Genomic DNA, 22,833 nt, shown 5'->3' with positions numbered 1-22,833 from the left:
GGTCTGTGAGATCTCGAAATTGAGGAGAAAGAGAGAGAGAGAGAGAGAGAGAGTGAGAAAGACGATACCAACTGACTATACTTCCTTCCGCAGTAAGGAAATGCCAGATCGAGCAGACTCGATTGTTGCATCAGCCGGCGTCAGCGTGCATTCCCGTTGAGTCCAATTATCCCTTCTCCGCCCGCGAGCGTTCTTTTCTTTTCTCCTCCTCGTGACTGTAATCGGCCTTCCTCTCAACCTCGCAAGACGACGACGACGACTCGTTATACTTACACACTTTCAACCCTGAATTCTTTCGCATGTCTGGCCTTTCCATCACGAGTGCCCGCGCCGGACTTGTATCAGCCGGTCTTGGACATGCATCTGACTCGTCTTTTTCATATGCATGCAAGCGCACACGTTCACCTGTAGCCGGTTAACGGTCGCGAAATTTTTCTTATTCTCTCGGATCTTTTGCCCTCTCTTCCTTTCTCTTCTTCTTGTTCACGATAAATTTTTCTTCGCCGTGCATCTTCCTCCGCTTTTATATGTATGTACATATATGTCTGGACGACACGCGAGTCCGCTCTGTACATCTTGCTATTCGGCAACAACCCGCGATGTCAGTTCGTAAAATTTACTCAAGAAAAAGATAGGAAAATTCAGAGATTGTAGGGAAGGAAAAATCGCTGAAAATATTTACTTATTTTTTTAAATTACATCATGTCATTCTTATGAATTTAATGAATTTAATCAAATAGTATTAATACCATTAAAATATTTTTTAAATTAATAATATCTAATGAAAAAAAAGCAATTGTAGAATTTTAATTCTATCAATTTTTGATAAACGATTTTCTAATGAGGAAATTTATCATCTTATAATGCTAAATTCACGTAATGTCAAAATTAAATTTGTTTAATTTAGTTTATTTTAAAGCTTTAATTAAGGTTATGATATAAAAAAAAACTTAAACAGTAAGACGTAAGCAATAAGTAAATCAACATTGATTTGCTGTTGTTTACATTATTATCTTACGGTCTCTACTGGCCGATTTACTTAATGCTTACGTCTTACTGCTTAAGTTTTTTATATGCCATAACTTTTATTCTTACAATTGTCCGAATAGCATTTCTACCTGAAGATTGTCTTTGTTTTGCCGTTGTCGTTCTTGCGACGATGCTGTTAGATCTTCAAGTAGAACGACAAGTTGAGATAAGAAAAAGCTCGCATATTAGTACATTGGTCCACGAGATGCAGGTTTCCGACATGTGAATTGTGAACACAGCTGCGATCTTCTTGATTCAAACTGTGCCGACTATTCGCAGCAAATACTAGCAGCAAGTGCTCGACGGAGGATGGAAACGTCACGCATATCTCACTCTTGTTCTCATTTGCGAGCGGTATTCCTCTAATTGCGCCATTGAGACACCGAGCAACTCGGACAATGTTTTTTCAAGCATTAAATGGGATTATTATGAAAGCGACGACAATCTGTAGTAAAAGCTGCAAGTGTAAGGCGAGAAAAAGCCATTCAAGCCTGGCTTGATATATATATAATTTTAACGTTAAATTATTTATTACTGCTTTTAACGGAAGAATAATCAATTTTACTGCGCGTATAGGATTAATGGAATAGCTAATATCATTAACGATAATGAGAAATACGCGTAAGCAAAAAAAGAGGCGAAATTATATAACACAGAAGATAAAGTTCTGTTGATTACACCAAGGACATGACATAGATTTCGTGCATATAGTATAATCTAAATAGTTGCTGTAGCGTTATTGTAAAAATCAATGTTGCCATAAATTAATTTTCATTGCAAGGCGATCGATCGAATTGTTTTTCTTGATTGAACGTTCTAAAAACCTAAAGAAATTGCCGAAGAGTCTTTTTCCTTGAAGGTCGGAAGTCTATTGAAAAATCGCCGATTGGCTTGACTGAATCAAGGCCAGTCGAAAATGTCAGATAGGTCCAGAGAAGAAAGAAAAAGCTTCCGAAATATGGAGAGGAAAGGCGGACGACAGGTGAAGATGAGAAAGAAACACGGAAAAGTGATGACGGAGCAGGAAGATTCGCGTGCAAAATGAGAAACATGATTGTCAATTGAGTTGGAAAAGGAGAAGCAACTGTAGCAGCGGTACTGCTAGATAGAAAGACAGACGAGAGAGAGAGAGAGAGAGAGAGAGAGAGAGAGAAGATAAAAGGAAATAATGAAAGACGATGAGAGGATTCGTCACGATGAATGTGAATCCTTCTCGGTTTTCTCAGATCTTACAATTAGAGACGAGCGACTTAGCACGAATACGTCACTACGTTTACATATATATTCTCCCTAATATTTATTATTCTGTATACTTTCCTTTGTTTAGAAAAATAAAAAAATAATTTTTTCCTTCTCTATGAAAGAAGATATAATGAATTACATGCATATAAGAGCTGTTATTTTATTTTTTAATTTGAAATTAATTATATCTTAAAGCGTGAGCTTTCTAACAAAATGAGACGTCTTGATTTTTGTTGCTAAGAAAATTTATTATAGTTTTTCCTTTTTTTAATGTCGTAAATCAAAATAAAACGAGTTTAAAGGAATATTTTTTTTAAATAATAAATTTTATTTTAATATTTCTAATTTTCTCTAATAATTTCCAGACACGTTAAATAAAAAAGTCGTTTATAATTTTTATTTCTATTATTTTGTCTTATAAAAATTATTTTATTATTTTTTATTGTATTTTTATCGTAATTTATTATTTGTAAATTTGTAATTTCAAATGTAGAATAACGTGGATACCCAATGTATTTCGACCGAACAGCTTGAATCAAATAGTCAGTCTCCTGTTTCAAGATACCTGCCTTTGAAGATATATACTAAAAGATACACGAAGTTCACATACACACACACAACGAAAATATGCTGGTCGTAAGTGCAAGGCTGACGCAAACCTTCTCGAGATTTTCCTCTCGCGTTTCTTGTCCTCCTTCTGTTACATGAAGTCTTCACTTTGCTGCCGACATCTTAGGTTACAGTCCACGTTATCAATGTATATATAAAGGTTGAAGTCCTTTATCTCTAGTGATCAAGGATTTAAGTCGCGTGATATTGTCAACTTTATCATTCAATAGTTTTATTTATAATTTTTTTCAAGTAAGACGTGTATTTTTTCGGATATACATCGTATAATTTCGTGAACGGTCTGCCATCATAGAAATGCAAAAAGACGTGAGGTCTGTTTTTTATTCCTGCACTCTCTGAACTGGTGCACAATATATGTTTGTTTCACTTCAACTTATTGCACCGTATGCACAAGTTCAGAAAGTGAATTAAAAAGTTTCTGGATCTTTATAAATCTTTAAATTCTTTATTATATATTTTATTATATATTTTATTATATACTTTATTATATATTATTATATATATATATATATATATACATACACACACACACACACACACACACATACACAGGGTGTCCCTAGGTAGGTAGGTTTCGCTTTTGTGTAGATAGAGCTGACTAAACTGAATTGAAAAGTCCTCTACCATTTTGTAATTTTCGCAATAGTTAACAAGATATTAATTACTAAAAATTGCCGAATATATTGGTCTTCAATAATTTATTATTCAAATATTATCAACTTTACAGAAAAATTGCAAGAGACAAAAATCATTTATTTTCTTCTCATAGAACTCTAAGAATTTTTTCAGAATTTTTTATCAACTTTTTAGTACTGCATTTTCTTATTCTTACCAACATGAGAAAATACGGTATTAAAAAATTCTAAAAAAATTCTGAAAAAATTTTCAGAACTTTATGAGAAGAAAATAAACAATTTTTGTCTCTCGCTGTTTTTCTGTAAAGTTGATAGTATTTGAGTAAAAAATTATTGAAGACCAATATTCACACACAGCGATTTTTAGTAATTAATATCTCGTTAACCATTGCGAAAATTGCAAAATATGGACTTTTCAATTCAGTTTAGTCCGCTCTATCTACACAAAAGTGATTGGCAAAAACTTACGGGACATCTTGTATATAGGGTAGAGCGGGGCTATTTAAGCATAGAGGCAAGTTGGTCAAATGCAAATATCTAAATAATACAAAATATATACAGATACGTCGATGCTTGCGTAATGTAGCACAAAGACAGAGATTACTGTATCTTAATACAATAGCCTGATTTCCGCGACCTATACGATAAATGTCTTTGTTTAACCTATAGGTTAAACAAGGACGCCCATTATTTAGATCACGGACTAAGCGCATGGTATAATCGTAACCAATAATCTGTATCCGGCTGTATTGATAATAATCAAATGTGTTTTTTGGATATAAGTTATTATCGTATTTTTTAACTTTAATGTTCGAGTTGCTATTTTATTTACGGTTTTTCAGTTATAAAAAAGTATTTCAGTCAACACTGATATGGATTGTTGAGCCAGTATCTCATAACTAACCTTATAAACTCAGCTGCTTAAATGAAATCTGTCTTTATCGATGCTTTTTATTCTATGTTAACGATTAAATATATATACAAATATATATGCATTTATATAATAAATATATATACAAATATATATTAAAAATATATTTTACGTTTAATCATTATTATAAAGAATAAAGATTTTAGTTTTTCTAATTTTGTTAATTAAAGCATTTAAAAAGAAAGAATATTACAAATTATTATATTTAAGATGCAAATAATAAAAATTTGATTAATATACATAATCCTTTCATGTTTTTAATAATATATAACCTCATTAAATGATTATCTTCACGGCTCAACTTATCCTTCGAGGATGCTCAACATGCCCCATAGATGGAGCATATTGGTCCATTTTACATCCTTGTAATTAACATAATTTTTTTCTTATTTACAAGATATATTAAGGATTTATAAGTACTTAATTACTGAGCCAGATGAACATGCAACGTTTTAAAACATTTTTACCATTAGCCTATCATAATTATGTGAAGATTTATAATAATTTAAAGAAAAAAGTGTCACAAGCCCCGCTCTATATAATATATATACATACGTTCCAAATTTCTTGTAGTGAAATCTCACTCCAAGAAAGTAAAAATACAATCACCCTTCACTTCGTGAAAAAGAGTGACAATTTTCACTCTTTTTAGAGTGAAAGTTGTCATTTTTTTTTCAAAAGTGATTGTATTTTCATACTCTTGAAGTGAGATTTCACTGCAAGAAATTTGTAGAGTTTATATTTACGGATATATAATTACGCATATTTGTTTTTTATATAATATTTCGAAATATATCCTTGCAAATTTTCAAATATTATATGAAAAACAAATATGCATAATTACTAATAGCTATCGTGAACACGACGTAGGTATTTATATGTTCTAGAAAATCGTACAGTTTGCGATAATCACGAAATAGCTTGAATATCCTAGGTACATACGATAATAGTGAAATTCTGAGGCACTCGTGTAGCATAATAGCAAGCCGAAATGCTCGGCTTACATTGCCTTAACGAATGAAGCCGGATATCGTACAACAGCGAAGGAGTTTACTGCATTACGCATTTATTCGCAAAGAGAAGAGAATTAGAGGAAGTTAGCATGATTTCGAGATAGATGCTATTATAATCAGGATGAAATCTTTTTAAATTTTTCAAACGTTTCAACTCCGCTCTCTTAAGATATTTAACGTCAAATTTTAAGGTAGTAAAGAGAGATAATAACCAATAGACTTTTTGACGAGGGAAAATCAGCTTCAAATTCTTAAAGAATCTATAGATGAAGTCGGGAACGTCGCGGACGAATATTCTACGTAGAAAATTCATCTTACCTAAGCGAAATTTTGTTGGTATCTACGTAGTACGAATATTTCTCGAGAAGAAGGGAAAAAGTAGCAGAGTCGATCGCAAAGATCGTGTCGTAAAGTCGTACTGTGTTCGACGGAGCTCAGAATAGTTGGCATAGTTCGCATACGCAGCGATACCCAAGAGTCCGAGTTATTCACAGAGACGGTAGCGCATCATCTCCTTTCGTCGGATTTTCCCGCCTTCTCTCTCTCCCAATCTAGATTACTTCGACGAGTAGAGAATTGGATTTCATCTCACCTGTAGGAATCGCGAAAGAGGATCCATTTCTTCGCTCGCGCGCGCTCGTCAAAGACGAGGAATCGGATGGAATTTACTTGCAATGAAGTCTGGAATCCGTTTCGCGGCCAATTCCCGTTAGATTTTCAGTCGCACGACTTTTTATCTTAGTAAGAAGAGTGAAAGTCGTCGGGTTAAATGGTATAATGATAACCTAATAGCAAGTGTAAAGCTGTATCTCTATTATATTATAAATTTTTAGCAATTTATTTCATTAAATTCTCATTCGCATAATATTTAGATATATGGTACTTAAACACAAGTACATTTTTTATATTTATTATGTTACGGAAAGACCGATTTTATTAAAATATCTAAAATTTTACCTATATAGATCTGAAAATAATTTTGTTAGACCATCGAAATAATTATATGGCACCTCAAGCATAATAAGCAATACTGCAAAATGTTTTGACATATTAACATTTAGCAATTTAAGCATCCTGTATATAATTATTTTAATAATCCAAAGAAATTATTTTCAGATTTGCATGCATCTAAATTTTTAGATATTTCAGCAAAACTGTCCTTTTCGTATTGCATTTATTATTTTTGATATAACGTTACAAACAAGATACATATAATATATATATATATAATATATATATATATAAAAACTCTTTTTGAGAATGTATTTATAAATAGTGTATTGTAATGTATTTATGTGCTATATAATGCAGATATTCTTTTAATCAAATATTTTTTAACTCTCTTTGAACACTCGGTTTTTACAAGGTTCATGAAAATTATAAATATAATATATTCAAGTAACATAACTTTTTACAATAACGCTAACAATGTTTTGAATAAAAATTTATAGATACATTTATACACACATATATATATATATATAACTCTATTCGAATTTGAATTAAATATTTATGTATATATCACAAAAATTTGAGATTATTATTATACTGTATATTATCGGAGTCAATCGAACAATTATGTCGACACTCCATCAATCGCTGTCCTTCGACTTCAAGCTGCACCACTTTATATCCAATAGAGAGTGATTTACTACGATTTCTTACGCAATGACGATGCTCGATTCACGCTGACGAAATTGCTCCCGCGAGATAATATCCAACATCATATTGGTCATAATCGAAATCTTCTCAATCAGTATAATTCGTGAAAAAAGCTGTTATTAGATGTGAATTTAATTAACTCATGCAATTGTGCACTTCCTTTTTTTTTTATCAAAGGCACAATTTTAATAAAAACTCATATAAAACCGATACGCTTACTGTGCGCAATCGAAGTTCATTAAAGTACCGTGCTCTCCGATAAATGCGAGTCACGCTTTTTGCTGATTACATTTTTCTTTTTTTTTTTTCAATTGTATTTTTACTCATAGCTGTTCGAGCAGCTAATATCTCGCATCCAAGTGCTACAACTTTCTTCCAGCATAACGAATAAAAAAGAATCTGTAAATTTTTAAAGGATTCAGTAACACAGTGTGTTATAATTTTTCCGTGCACATATTAACTGAAATAGTAAAATATTCATAATAATAAAGATATTCGTTTAATGGCAATTCTCTGAATATCATATATCTCTATAGTGTATGGTAATATTGCGGATGCGTTATCGAGCTTATACGCATCATATACAATAGATCAATATCTTGGAATTCGAACGGCCAATGCTATTGTGAATAGAAGGTGGAATGATAAATGAAGTATTGAAAATCAGTATAGGTTGAGACCATAATTCGTGAGATTTCCTTTCGGTGCTATTTTGGATACTATTTCATTTTAGAAATATGCTTCCACATTTAAGACATGCAAACTCTATAAATTTAATATAATTATATATACAATATATAACGACAATTTTAATTTATTATGGCTCTGAATTAACAGCAGACAGAAAATATTTACTTATCATAAGTTAAATTAATTATTCATACAAATGTTTGTTTTTAGTCAATTTTTCTCAGTGTATGTATCCCATTTGCTCTGGTTAATACATTTTCTGATCGCTACACTGTAAAAAATAAAATGTTAATTTTAACTTACAGACGTATAGTGGACTTTCTGAGACATGCAAAAATGTTAAAATTAACACATTTTATTTTTTACAATGTGTCTATGCACAGAATTACGTAACAATGCTTTGTTCGTATCTTGCGAGAAGGGATTCGGAATTACAAAGCAAACCCAAGTCACGCATAGTACCGCATAATCGAGATTTAATGGTATTCGTATTGCGTACAGCCGATGACCGTACGCGACGACCGTATCGAACCGAATACGCATACACTATACGCACGCGTGTATCACACGTGTGCTTGTCGAGCGTGCCGAACCTGAATTTAACTCGATGTCAACGATGTCAGATATGTCGTGACAGAGTAATGAAATAATGGCTGGAGGAAAGATTCTGCGATTAATAATTATCTATGATTATTCTAGAATGAGAACATGGAATTGTATGCAACGCGGAATAAATACTACACGATTTAATTCTGTTTTGAGATACGAATTAATTGAAAAAGAAAGATAGAAAGATAAAAATAAATAAAAGAATAAAAAAAGGTATAAATGTTTAATCTTTTTTAATATTAAGAGATTATTTGAAACGTACATGATAAATGACTGTAAATATGTACCTACATATATTATTTATAAATATAGAAAGAATTTATTTTGACGGCATATTAATAAAATAATATTAAATTTATGCAAGCAAGTATTTTATAATTTTGAAACTTTATGTAATTTGATTTAATATTGTTTTTGCAGCTTTAATTAATTAAATGATTTTGTTCAATAGTTGCGAGTGTGCTGATTTTTTTCAATTATACATTTAATTAATTCTCTATCAACATGATTAAATTTATTAAGCCATTTATCACCGTTAAAAGGAGAATGATAAAATTACTTTAGAATTTTAATGAAACTAATTAATGTAATTAAGGTATTATATAAAATAGTACCTATATTTTTTAGATTGCCAAGAAAATATATTGAAGTATTGAAATATTTTCTTATAGTAAAATTCTACACTCTCTACGTTTCTCCAGAATAAAAATATTAAAAATTATGTATAAAGTTCTCTCTCAGTTAGGAGATCGTTTAATTACGTATATCTCGCCATGCGAATTTACGACATATTACGAGAAACGTCATTCGATTCCGCCAAACAAGCTCGACGAGTATTGTCAAACACAGAATTCCTGTCGATCCCAGCTGCATCGGGAAAAGAGCGAAAGGATGGAGTACCGATCGATGGACGGAATGACGAAGAAGAAATGTGAAAGGTGTGAAGACAGCAGCTGTGACGTTCGATGTCAGCTTTTTGCGGAGGTCTTTGTAGATCCCGTCCGTTATTCCGAAAATACCATACGTCGCGTTTTAATGAAAAATATTCGCCATCGCTCGATTTCAGAATCAGCTCAGCGATTTCTGCATTTCGATATTTTTTTGTAGTGCGTAAAAAAGCATCGAGCGAATAAATTACGCATCGCCTTTGCATTTTAACTATTTCATTGAGATTATTTTTTGCTACTATATACAGGATATTTTAAATGAAGTAGTAAAGTATTTGTACATGGAATTTCTTTTATTAATTTGAATTCAATTTCTCAGGGAAAGTATCGAGAAAGTTATCCAAATAGATCAACAAGTCACTATAACGTCAAAATGACATTAAAATGAGGAGTAAATGATTGAAAAGTGACTTTTAGTAATTATTTTGGTGTCATTTTGACATCACTTTAATGTCATGCTGACTTGTATTCGCTTCAGTATGACCTGTCGCAAGTTTTTTCACTTGTAATCGACTGCAGAGATCAGTTTCATGATGCATTGAAATTTTAACACATCGAAAGTTATAGATACCGTTTTCAATTACTAATTTATTCCACGGCGACGGCGAAAGAGGATCGATCGAATCATGATGTGGAAGAGAAAAGAAATACGAGTGAGGTCGAGCACAATTTTGCGACATGTCCGAACGTACAAAAACTCGCAACTCGACTAAGCCTGTCTCCTTAAGAATGATCGTGCCAGTTTCTCTCGTCAATCATCTTACGCAGTAGCTCATTCCCGGTCTGAAATTTCTTTTGCGTCGCGAATTTTTATACCAACGGCCTGTACTTCAGTCGATTTAGATTACTTTTCGAGAGGATATCCAAAAAACTTGCTTTCTTTTTTAAGATGTACAGTAATATAATAACTTTCTAAGTGTATATTTTATTTATATTTAATAACGTATATTTTTATTTAAATGAAATTTTCTATTAGTACAAAAAATAAAAATTTTTTTCCCATTTAATAACACGATTTTTATATTTATATTTATTTTTGTATTTATGTGACATAATTCTTTATTTTTTAATTTTTAAATTTCTTTCCTCTAAAAATACTATTTGTTGAGAATATTAATTATACTATTATATTAATTTAATATATTTTTCGTACTTTTCTTCATTTCCATTATTTTATTCCTCACTCAATCAGTCACGCTGGTCTTACAACAATAGATGAATCTTTTATTCGTATCCTTTTCCTTCGCTTTTAAATTGCAGTTTTATCCAGTGTACGATTATCTCATGGTGATCTATTTTCACTGATGCGTTAGTTCAATTCGTAATCCGATGCGGCCGATAGATACGGGTAATTTACCAAGTCGGAGGACAGTTGTTTTCCTCGATTCTCCTCGATTGATTGGCAATTTCGTCGAGCGCACGTGAAATCGATTCGAGCCGCCGTCGTCTAAAGTCAATTGAGCGCTAACGAACGCATAACGACCCCCGATAATCGAATAGATCTCTGATACTCGTATTTTCTACCTGAAAACCTGATAAATTTTCGGGTTTAGCCGGGAATTTCGTACTCGACATTCCGATTCGAACGCCTATACTCGATAACTTTGGGTTAACTTAAGGTTTTCGATTACGGAGAAATTCACCAAATCAGTTTCCATGATTAATTTCATTTTCCCGACAATTCCAACATTATTCAAGCTTAATCGCATTCGGGGCGAAATCGACAAGAAAACCCGATATCAACTGACTCCGCATTTTATATTTTATAGTTTATGAGTTGGAAGAAATTAATATCAAGTTTTTATTACAGTTTTAAATTTTCTTGAACTCGCACACTGTAACCTTATCTTAAAATATTTTTTGTAATTTGGATTACAAATTGTGTTATTATGATGTCAATTACTTTTGTTGTTGTGCAGAAATGTGTTTTTTCTCGAGGAACGATGACGTTTGAACGTTTTAATCTGTGGAAATGCAAAAACAGAAGCATGTTAAATTGACTGGGCGGGGTCGTTATTTGCCACGAGATTATCGAACGAAGTTTGGTTCCTGTAAGTTTAGGGCGGGCATCTTCCATGAAATTAGGTGGTGAGACTCTCGTCCCGTGCTTCTGGAGCGTGCCCGAGCAACGCATCAATTTCTTGGCAACTATGTCGTTGGCGGAGATGAATACCAAATTGCTCCGCAAGCCCACCCGACGACAGTCACTTCAACGATGTTTAATCCGATATTAAGTTTGTCCTTTATATTTAATATTGCCTGAAATTTAATATCATCTGAAATTTAATATTGTCTCAAAATTTTTAATACACCAACTTTGTCCCAATTTCTTTTCATTTGCGTTTACATCATATTGGAATATTTTTTTTTGATTTTTTTGCGATTTGAGCGGCATATACGAACTTTTAGTTTTTCGAATAAAAAAAGAACAAATATTATTCTTGATGTTTTTCTCCTCTATCCGTATTTTTCCCGCGAAGTTTAGCGAACTATGGAGAATTTTTTTTTCATTTTTATTTTCATAACACACAATCGAAGATTTTTATCTCGATAAATGAAATTTATGCAAACTCTTAGAATTTTTTATTTTTATTTTTATTCCTTCAAAATTTTGATTTCAGCGTTTTTAAAGTCTTCACTTCATTAGTCCAAAATTTCTCTCCTGACGCGAAATTCATGGATCCACAATTTTTCCATTTTTACTCCGAAATCGGTCCAAAATGCCGATGTCGTGATGAGTTCGCGCGGAACGCGTGACAATAATTTTTATACTTTTAGTATAGGATCCGGTTCGGAAGCGGAACCGGAATCCAGGCTGCTGATGAGAGAGAGAGAGAGAGAGAGGGGGTGGAGGGAGAGGGAAAACGACGGGACAAGGATGGTCTGGGATGCGCATGTTCGCTCGCGAGGGCGAAGCGGCGCTATAAACCGTTCTGGACGGTTCACATCGTGGCGCGCTGCCACCGCGGCAACACGTTTTCGCGGGTGCTCCTGGGGAGATTTTGTGTCGAACGAAAAACAGCTGTTATCCATCGTTTCTTCTCGATATTTATTTCGTAGCTTTCTAAGAAGAGCCAGAGTTACGCGACACCGATGAAGGCTGATCATTCGTGAGAACGATTAAATCGCTTGATTTCGGATTTATATGACCTGGACGGGCGCGAAACTGGCATCAAGATTTGTGAGTGAGAGACGAGCTCTAGAACGGGAAAAAGCTGGCGAGGCAGATCTTGACAAGGGGAAAGATTTCGGAGCTGCTGGAATTGCTTGTGCTGCGCTGGGCCAGAATGTCATTCTTCAGGGGTTTGTGGAAGAGCAGTTCGAAGCACAAGAGTGAGTTTGGTTGGTTGAAAGGGCAAGTTAGAGAGTGAAGGGGATGCATTAGGGAAATCTTGGGAGACTCGAATTCCATAGATAGATGAATTTTCCAACATGGGTTTAATCTAATTGTAAATGACTGAAAATAAAATATTGGTGAAGGGAAACGTTGATGATGTCTTTCAAAGATTCTCAATAATATTCTGAGATTCTATTATTATCATATGTCTATATTCTGTTATTGTCATTATTATCATTAGCATTTACGTCAATTTTCGCACGAAAATGTGATGACCTAATGATTCGTTAAAAAAGTTTTCAGATAATATTACCTTCTATTTTCTATTTAGAAATTGGATAAGTTTTTTAATTGGAAATTTTAACGTTAAGGCGAATAATTAAGTCTAATTTTAAAAATGATACTTTTAGAAGTAAAATTGAACGTTATGCCGTCGCTTATTTGCGACTGAACACGATCGTTAATCGTGAAACGTGAAATTTATCGCATAGTTTTATTTAGCAATAAAAACGAAATATAAACGCAAGTTGATTGATTTAAGTGGAATATGGATATCAGTTGGAGTAATGTATTTACAATCCACTAAAATTTCCGAAATTGATTTTTAACGATTTTTGAAACACATGATTCGATGCGCTTTGAGCTAATATTTACAATTAATCGTTCGTTAGGAAAGATTAGATTGCATGTAGGTGCGCTGTTTATTTTTATTTTGTCTAGCCTTGGTTTTTTTATATTTATCTATATGTATAGTAAAGATGCATCACGTTTACAATATATCTTTTCACATTTACAAATTAAAATTAGAAGAATGGTAAAAGAGAACTGGCTGGAAAATTACGAACATTGAATTATAGAATCTTAATTGAAGTGTTATTTTACAATATTATAATTATCAAAATAATTAAATAATTTTGTACGTTAATGAATTGTTTTATATATTTTATATTAAAAAATGAAACTCTCTGAGTAAATTTCTGACGGTAAAGAGTCTATTTATATTTTTTGATTGATAAAATTATCTATGGAGTTCTAAATAAATAAGAATAACGACAGAAACAAGGTTTATTGTGCTAAACATATTGCACGGATCTTTACAGTACATAAAAATTTTTTTTTAAATTTAGGTATTACATCTCGAAATAATGGTAAAACTTTTTATATGATAAGCATATTCGATTTACAAAGTAACAAAAGTTCTGCTGATGATACATATGGACTGTCTACATACAATTTTATGGCCTACTTAATCTTTGCCATTTATTGATTTTCATGAAGGGAAATTATTTTATATTTATTACTTGGATTTTTGATCTCGTCATATTCATAAAATTTTATATTTCCAACTTTTTGTCAATTGGAAAAAATATATTATTATAGATAATTAAAAGTAATTTTGGAAAGAAGAACGTTATAGGATTGATAAAATTAACTGTCAACAACTATATTATAATATTTTGTAATTTGTAATTGTGAAACGATTAAAGGCTGATAATATTCTATTCTTAAAAATTAATAATAATAAAATTATGATAATAATAATAATATCATGTCATTACACACACATACACAAATATAGATAAAGAAAAAATCTCTTACACACAAAATATATACATATATATATATATATATGTACAGAGCTAATTGAAATGTTACATTTTGACAATTTTGGTTACGGAAAACATAAGGAAAATTCTCAGAAATTAAAGTAATAAATCTGACAATAATAAAATAGATGATCGTTGGTAGTTTCGCCTGTTTCGTTGGTGTTTTAATTTATTAGCATCTTGCTGGTCTTTTAGAGTAGAAATTTCGCAATAAAGATTTCACGAATCTCTTTTCTGGTAGATCCACATGCTCTACCTTCCGAAAAATTAAATGAAACCGCACTGCGCTGCCACGATGATATTGGCAACATGACTGGCTCGTCCTCTGTAAGCGATGCTTCCAGCCGGGAAAACTTCCAAAATGACGGATGAAGTATGAATATTGTAGCGTATCGTGTGTTGCGCGCACAAAGAGAACTGGCTTGATTAATTGAAGGGATCCCCCGGGAAAATGTTTTACGTGACGCAGATGCCGCGTTTTAATGAAAAAACCCGTAAAACGTAATAGCAGCGATTTGTATTGAATTTTATACAAAATAAAAATTGAAGTATACCTACATGTAATACGTTATATTTAATGTAATAAAAAACTTTACTTTTGTCAAACAAATAATTTTTTAGCCTATATAAAATTTATCTAAAAACGCGTTTATACTACTTTTTTTTATTTCAATTGTATACCCGCTGTTTTTTTCCAAAATTCGTTCAATTTAAATTAACATTATCAAAAACCTACGATATATTCACATCAATACAGCAACGCATCACGTTATTTGTGACAGCTTATTAACTATGAATTAAAAGTTTCCAACCGGCTATATTTTGTTTCTATTGTTCGTTGCAATATGCCGCTTTTGATTAAAAAGATATTACGCTGTCCAACAAAATTTATGAATTTTAAAAATGCAAAATAAAATATTTGTATGAATATTAAAGTATATCGTATTTCAAAGCATGCGTTCATTATGAAACCGAGATATAAAATGAATATTTAGTATTGATTATTTTTCCATGAAATATATTGTTTTACAAAAGCTTGGTTTTATTTATCTGTAACAACAAATTTCATTGTTCCATAACAAGAAACGATATGCAAATAACGGTATTGTTTAAATTTGTATTTGCGTATCTATTTATATATATACATAAACAAGTTATAATAATATGATATAATATGATATAATAATACCTACATGTAACACAAAACAGGCAAAAAAGGCTAGAAAAAATGTAGAAATAACTTTTATAGAATAATTAAAAGTTAACGATTTTTATTTTCTTATTAATTAATAAAACTATAACAAGAGAGATAAAAGCTAGGTTTGTTTTAGATTTATTTACGCATGTGCGTTTCGATTTATGTATAATACTTCTTGTTTATCTTATTTATTTTTATTTTACGGTTATTTATTTTTTACGATTATTCTGACGCTTCCTCTTATTTCACTATTTTGCTAACTTTGTTATCGAGATGGACTCGTATGGCATTTACGTTCATTAAGATCGCAATAACCGCACGTTTATCGAGACGATCGAACGCACGGCAATTTTGCAATTTCCCGAGAGCTCGCTCGGCAAGATTAACGGCGACTATGCGCGGCTGCGAAATGTCGGGAAGTGATAACAGAGAGCCGCGGCGCTGTAACAGCAGCAACAGCGCTAGTTGCAGCAACGCAGCGGCGCAGTTAACACGATTATTCGCAATAAGCGCCGTAATAGAGCCACCTTCAAGATTATGGTAATGCATGCGCCGACGCGTTGTATGTACAGTCGTAACGCGACTCCCCTTCATACGTTGATTATTGATCACATATCATTTGCATAAATCCATGGCGGAGGTTGCGACTCGATGTTGACAATCGAAAAGAATGCAGCGCGAATGTCAAAGTCAGAGTTTCATTCACCGAGATTATCGCTATTCGAGATTGCATTCGCTTAAAATACACTTTAATGTTAAAAATAATGGGTTATTATTATTATTAAGTATTAATTAATTATTATTAATTATTAATTATATGTTAATAATTAATAATTAATTTAATTTTATTATATGTGAATTATATTTGTACACCCTCTGCAAATGGAACGCGAAAATTTCAATTGTTTCGTGAAAAATTATTTATATATTCCCTGCTCATCTTACGATAACTATTTATATATAACACTACGTGTATAAGTTATTTTTTTAAACGAGCTTTAATGTTAAAAAAAATCTTCTCAAGTTATTACTGGATATATTGGTATATTTTTATAGAGTTTGGCTTCAAATATTTTTATCACAATTGGTACAACAAATGTAATTGTTTTATCAATATTAACAAATAGTGATTTCAGTTTATTGTTATAATAATATTAACTGTAAGATTTCCTTCGGAAGAGAATGTCTCGTTGCGCTTCGCGTAAAGCAACTGCATTTCGAAGCCATTTCTGTCATGGTAATAGTTATCAAAATATTGAACGCAGTCCACATTGTATGTTAGCAAATATGTCCGTTTAGAGCGGCTCTATTTAGCCGTAAAACATTTCCGTGCATCAGATTAGCGTCAGAAAAGAGTTTTGACATATCTCATATTTTATTGGATTATTTTTTATTTATTTTTTACAGATTTAAATTTATCTACTAATTAAATATTAACAATCAAAATATCGATGGTGTCTTTAAAGATCTTAATGTCGGCGGAGGGTTATACTGGTCAATTTTATATTGAATGAGAATAATTAGTTACTCTCTAAATCTGAATCAGTGGATAACCATTGATTTCAATGCCAAGTATACCACTGGTAATCATTGAATGAAATGAGATCTCTAACCTAGTTGATCTTTATTATGTGATTTAACCAATCTTATTTTAGTGCATAAATTCAATAAATATGGTATTGGAAGATTGAAATTAACATGCAGAGATATCAGTATTTTAGTTATATAATGCTCAAATATTCTTCTTTTTTTAATTGAACTTCACCGATTATCAGTGTCAAGTATGGGTAATTAGTGACTATCCACTAATTCAGATTTAGAGAGTACTTATTAGTTACTACTAAATAATACTTAATATTAAATTGGCCACACGGAGAGAATTTTTTCTTAGAGTTTACCCTGAAAATATGATAGTCGTGGGACAACATTGTATTTCGAAAAATTTTAATGTAAATCTCTCTTTCATTCATTGATAAAATTACAATAAAGTATAAAATAAGTTTGATTAATTTTACTGAAGTGCATGATAAAAATATCTTTAAAATATGGTATTGTATCACAATTATCATATTTTCAGGGTAAATTTTAAAAGAAAATTCTCTCCGTGCAGTGTTAGAGTTCTTCAAAGATATTATCTTTGTATAATAATTTTTCTATTTTCTACGTAGATTCATATTCAAACGTTTATCACTTTTATTGACAAATACGCACATATGGTTTACATAGCGTATACTACAGAAAAATAAATGCGCATATTTATCAATAAAAATGAAGTGTGAATCGGTTCATAATATATGTATATTCGCTTCAATATAATATACTATATGTAAATAAAAAAAACTTCAGATTACATAAAACTTCCAGTTGTAAATCTCAATATAAAAAGGAACATATCTCTTCTATCGTATAAAACACACATAACGTAGTTTCCTTTGTCAACTTCTGGAGTTTACCGCTAGGCTTTGGTTCCATTCTGTACAATCTAACGTCAATGTCACCTTTATTCTGGATAATCACGTGTCAACACGATGAACGACGTATGAATATTCCTTCCGCCGCGTACAATTGCGTCATCAGATTGGCAAGTGCTTTGTAAACGGACTGTTAATACTCTCGTGGATATCGCTATGCAATCAAATGCTCTTATTGTAGCTGTATATGTACGTATATTAATGTCATAATATAACTATATAGTTGCTTTGATAATATAACTATTCTTTTTTAAAAAGAGATACACGGTTATCGCATGATTCTAGTAGAGGAGAAATATCATAGGGAAAACAACATATTGTTCTTTAGTGCCTCTAAAATACGAAGATGGTTAAATTTTGCACAGTTTTGCATATCGTGCGTATCAACGTGTAACTTGATATACGCAAATAGACAGAGAGCGGTACGGACCAGTAATAATAATGAACTGCTGCCTGCGTGGCAAAGTTATTCCGAGCGGCTATCATCTCGAGATTCGTCGTGGGACGAAGAACACGCGCCGCTGCGCCGCTCGTTTCGACCTAACGATGGATATCCTGGAGAAATGACTAATAATACGCTCATACGGACACCGAGTGTTCATATTCGTGGCACGTACTTAATGCTAAACGTGCGTGCGCTTGTTTGATTTTTTCTATCCGTTTTATAGAATCACAGTGTTATCGTGGATCTCACCTTTTGGCTCCATCAGAGAATAGTTAGAGTGGCAGTTGCACAAATGGAAAGTTTTTCAATATTTGCGAGATAGAATTATAGAGTAAAATTATTCGCCGATAAAAAAAAAAATTTCTTCTCTTGCTTTCAAAGAAGAATGATTTTTGAATGTTTTATACATTCTACTAATAAATACTGGTAGAAATAAATTGTTTGAAATTTACAATAAATGTTAATTAAAATCGTGATACTATTTCGGAGATTAAACATGCATGCATATGTATCGCGATTCTAATAATAATAGATGTTGTTGAGAAAAAGCTATACGGAATGTTGCGCCTTTGTGCCATAATTCTACTGTGAAAGGGGAATAAAGCACAGTCTACGTTTCAATGCGTTCACAATAAAACCGAGAGAACCGTTTTATTACTGTCTCTTTATGACAATTGTTCGCATAAGTCCTCTTTCAAGAAAGTTATTAATTTGAAAGTGAGAGAGAAAGAGAGAGAAAGGGGAGGAGAGGAAAACATTGTTTAAATCGCGAAATTGTTCTTGAAAATAGCAAGTAATATAATAAATTTTATTGCTCTTTTCTATTACTGTTATTTAATTATAGTAATAATTATCGGAAAGAGAGAGACATGCGTGATTGTTTTATAGAAACGTTGAAAAATTGTGAGTAAGAGATAACAAGTAAAAATTGTTGATGGATTTAATTTTAGTTTATTTGAAGGCGAATAAAAGAAAGAGAAAGAAAAAAAGAAATCGCGAAAATGAGAAAAATGTTTACAGATACACGTGTATTTCACATTCGTATGTCATATTTCAAATAAAAGATGTCCGGGAGAAACATTACGCGAGCGTGACGTTGTATCTCGCATTAGTGTCATCGTAAAAAAAATGACGCGACAGCTCGCATTCTGTTTCGAATTTCACGCGATGTTGCTGCTGACATGTAGATGGACAAAGTGTACTTTTCTGATCCCGCTATCGCATACTGCGTCGAATCTTAAAAGCTATGTTCGATATCCGTCAACGTTAAAAACAGATTTAATATTTTTCCCTTTTGTACGTTAATCTATACACTGATAATGAATCTCGTAATAAATTTTAATGAAGTTTTTAACCGGAATTTTCGATGATTGATATATTTGACATTAAAAATTTTTATGTTACCTTTTTAGCGTTGGGAACTCATTACTTTTTGAATTAAATATTATATCAAAGTGTGCAAAAGAGAGGGTTATTTAATATTAAACATCAAGCCAGATTTAAGCTGAAATTTTTTATGGTTTTCTTAATTTTTCATTGGCAATTAATGTTAATGAAATTTTAAATTATGATTCAATTATTGAGATATTAAAAAATTCAGAACTTTCTGAATGTCAATATTCAGTGTATGTGTTGTAACGAATAAATATTGCAAGGTGCTTGCGTGAATTTCGAGACGATTTTGTGTATTTTCGTGTGGAAATTAACCGGCGGATTTTTCGCGTCTCGATAAAGTTCATTGGGATTTCCGATAATACCGCAATAGGCATCGATGTATCGATGTATCGATGCCGAATCTATATTGAGTATACGTCCATGGCGATATATAATTCGTTTCATAGGTTTATTGCATATAATATAGAACGTTGATGAAAGTCGATATTTAATGCAAGCGGAAGAATGCATGCATGATTAATATATGAATGCCCTAAATGCTATAAAAGGAAAAAATACATCTATGACGTGACGTCGAGCCATCGCAAGTATTAAAATTGTGGACTTATAAGATTAAAAATTAAAAGAGATAAAAACTAAATCAAATTGAAATTTTGTTTGACATTTTTAAATATAATTGATGAAATTTGTCTCGTAAGACGGAAAGACGAGGACCGAATGACTGAAATTATCAAATGAACATTTACAATAGTCATGACAAGAGCTTCTGATTCATCCTGTACATCTCGCGAGGGATAACAGCGCGGACCGCTTCGGGATAAATTCGCAGCCGGTTTCAACCGCCCGCACCGTTACGCACAAAGTATCACTCGATAGCTATAAATGGGAACTGACATTAACGGTCTCTCTCTCACTCCTCTCTCTGGCTCTCTCTTATTTCGTTCGCATTACAGTAAAATTGTCGCGCACATTTCGCGGCGGTGTTTTACGATCACAACAGCCTGTCATAGCGATAGAGACACGTGCAGCAGGTGCTCTTCGATGTCGCGAGATGATATCAAGGGGAACCTGTCTGTCTCCCTTCACAATGGGATGCATTAATCTACCATGCCGGTCCCATATATCTTGTTATTTAACGTGCACGTAGAATATTGTTTTTCACTATTTGAATCCCACATATTACCAGTACAAAGATTATCTATTTTATAATAAAAATAAAAATGATATTATTTCTTAGTAATGCATTAATTTGTTGCTTTTCTGTTATCAAGACCAAGTTTGGAAAACTTTGTAACATTCTATATATACTTATTTATTATTTAGTTTGCTACTTTAAATAATGTTATAAATATGAAGCCGTGTGTGATCTTAACCGTAGAGTATATTAAATTTTGCATTAGAATATATATACAGTTTGTTTTAATAACTGTCGAGTATAAATTTGTTAATTTAATAAATCATAAAATTATTGATAAGACACTTCTCGACAGCGTTTATTAAAATGTATGAGACCACAATTCGTGCAGAATATGTAAGCATTAGTCAGAGCAGTACAGCGATCTCGTAATCTATTTGGCAGGAATATCGATAAGTGATATTAATCATTATTGTTAACGTATGATCTATTACGGAATATACTATTAGTGGTTGCCTGTCACCGATATTAAATTAATTATTAACAATTAGCATCACGGTGAGTCTGGCAACAAATGAATTCAGAGCGATGAGTAAGTAAAGAATAAAATTGGTTTACATTGAATATCGTTTTGCTTTTATGTTCCTTTAGCTGCTTAGAATTTGCGAAAAATGTAATTTTTTTGTCTGTCTAGCATGATGGATGGATGGTGCTGATGAATTCGTGTTCACGTTACAAAGTTTTCACACGTAATGTCCCAAACCAGTTACTATAATATATTAATATTAACGGTCAAGAAAGTAAAATTGATCATTTAAAATTCATAAAGAAGAATTCACACAATTCTTATGCTTAGAATTGTTTTTTACCTCTTCTACAACAATTTATTAAAATTCTAATAATTAACTTGTATTTAAAAAAATATATATATAATCTCATTTATATATCATTTAATTTACTTGAATTATCAAACTATTACGAAATGGCAGAAAAATAAGAATAATGATATTACTTTTGAATTAATAAAGTTATTCACTATTGTTGCATGTAATATAGCTTATTAATATGATTCATAGTAATCATAGTAAATAATTATATAACATCATTATATTGTACAATATATTATATGGGCATGGGAGGGAAATATTTATATTGTTGTTCGACAGCGATGCATCATCAATAGGGTATATTAAACTCAGTCATGATGTATAGAACGCGATCATTTGTCGTGCAAACGCGAAGCATATTATTTGACAAATTCAGTAGTCTGCTAATCAAAGCGCTATGTCCAGCGAATAACGCGTATATTTGGTTGGACAACGACAAACAATTCGATCTATGTGAGGAGAATCATAAACTTCTGGCTATTGGCCTCATTGCAGCATGTCACGAATTAATCTTTAGTGACATCACATTCCCCTTTTATTAACGTTAATGTAATAGCATATAGGCGTATCGCCGTGGGAGAACAATTGGTAATAATATTTTCAGATTGCAACTACTATCGCAGTTGTTATTATATGTTGAGATTATGGATTTTCAATTGTTGAAAAAATTCTGTAGAACTTCAACATTAGTTAATTTATTAAATAGCGCATTTAGTAAGTTAACAATATATTCAATAGATTAATATTATACTTAATATAACAAAAATGTTTATCCAATTTATCGCCATTATATTTTTTGACATTTTAAATTATTTGTTCCTTTTTTAATTTGCATGGAGAAGAAATTGAAATTTTGCTCGCGCGCACATTTTGCGAAAAAGTTTACTTAATTATTTCATTCTGTTCCAACTCATTGCATACGAGGATGTGCTATGAATGCACGTGTGAATAAACGAGAATTGCGAGGTGC

At 31.9% G+C, this 22,833-nt stretch overlaps 1 protein-coding gene across 2 annotated transcripts in view; it reads left to right on the top strand.

The window, feature by feature from the left end:
* LOC108731941 (low density lipoprotein receptor adapter protein 1) overlaps positions 1–22,833 on the top strand; it is a 74,157-nt gene that overhangs the window by 13,871 nt on the left and 37,453 nt on the right. The window contains exon 1 of one of the 2 annotated variants that reach the window (XM_018462503.1): positions 12,350–12,721. The exons of the other annotated variant lie outside the window; for it this stretch is intronic. Within the exon in view, the coding sequence (XP_018318005.1) occupies positions 12,676–12,721 (46 nt within the window). The 5' untranslated portion in view covers positions 12,350–12,675. Of the gene's footprint in view, positions 1–12,349; positions 12,722–22,833 lie in introns of those variants that run through there. 2 annotated transcript variants of the gene reach the window in all.

Source organism: Mycetomoellerius zeteki, unplaced genomic scaffold (assembly GCF_001594055.1).
Source record: "Mycetomoellerius zeteki isolate Tzet28-1 unplaced genomic scaffold, Tzet1.0 scaffold145, whole genome shotgun sequence".
In the NCBI taxonomy this organism is placed as follows: domain Eukaryota; kingdom Metazoa; phylum Arthropoda; class Insecta; order Hymenoptera; family Formicidae; genus Mycetomoellerius; species Mycetomoellerius zeteki.
Note: the sequence above shows the minus strand (reverse complement) of the source record. Positions and strands in the feature narration are given on the sequence as shown.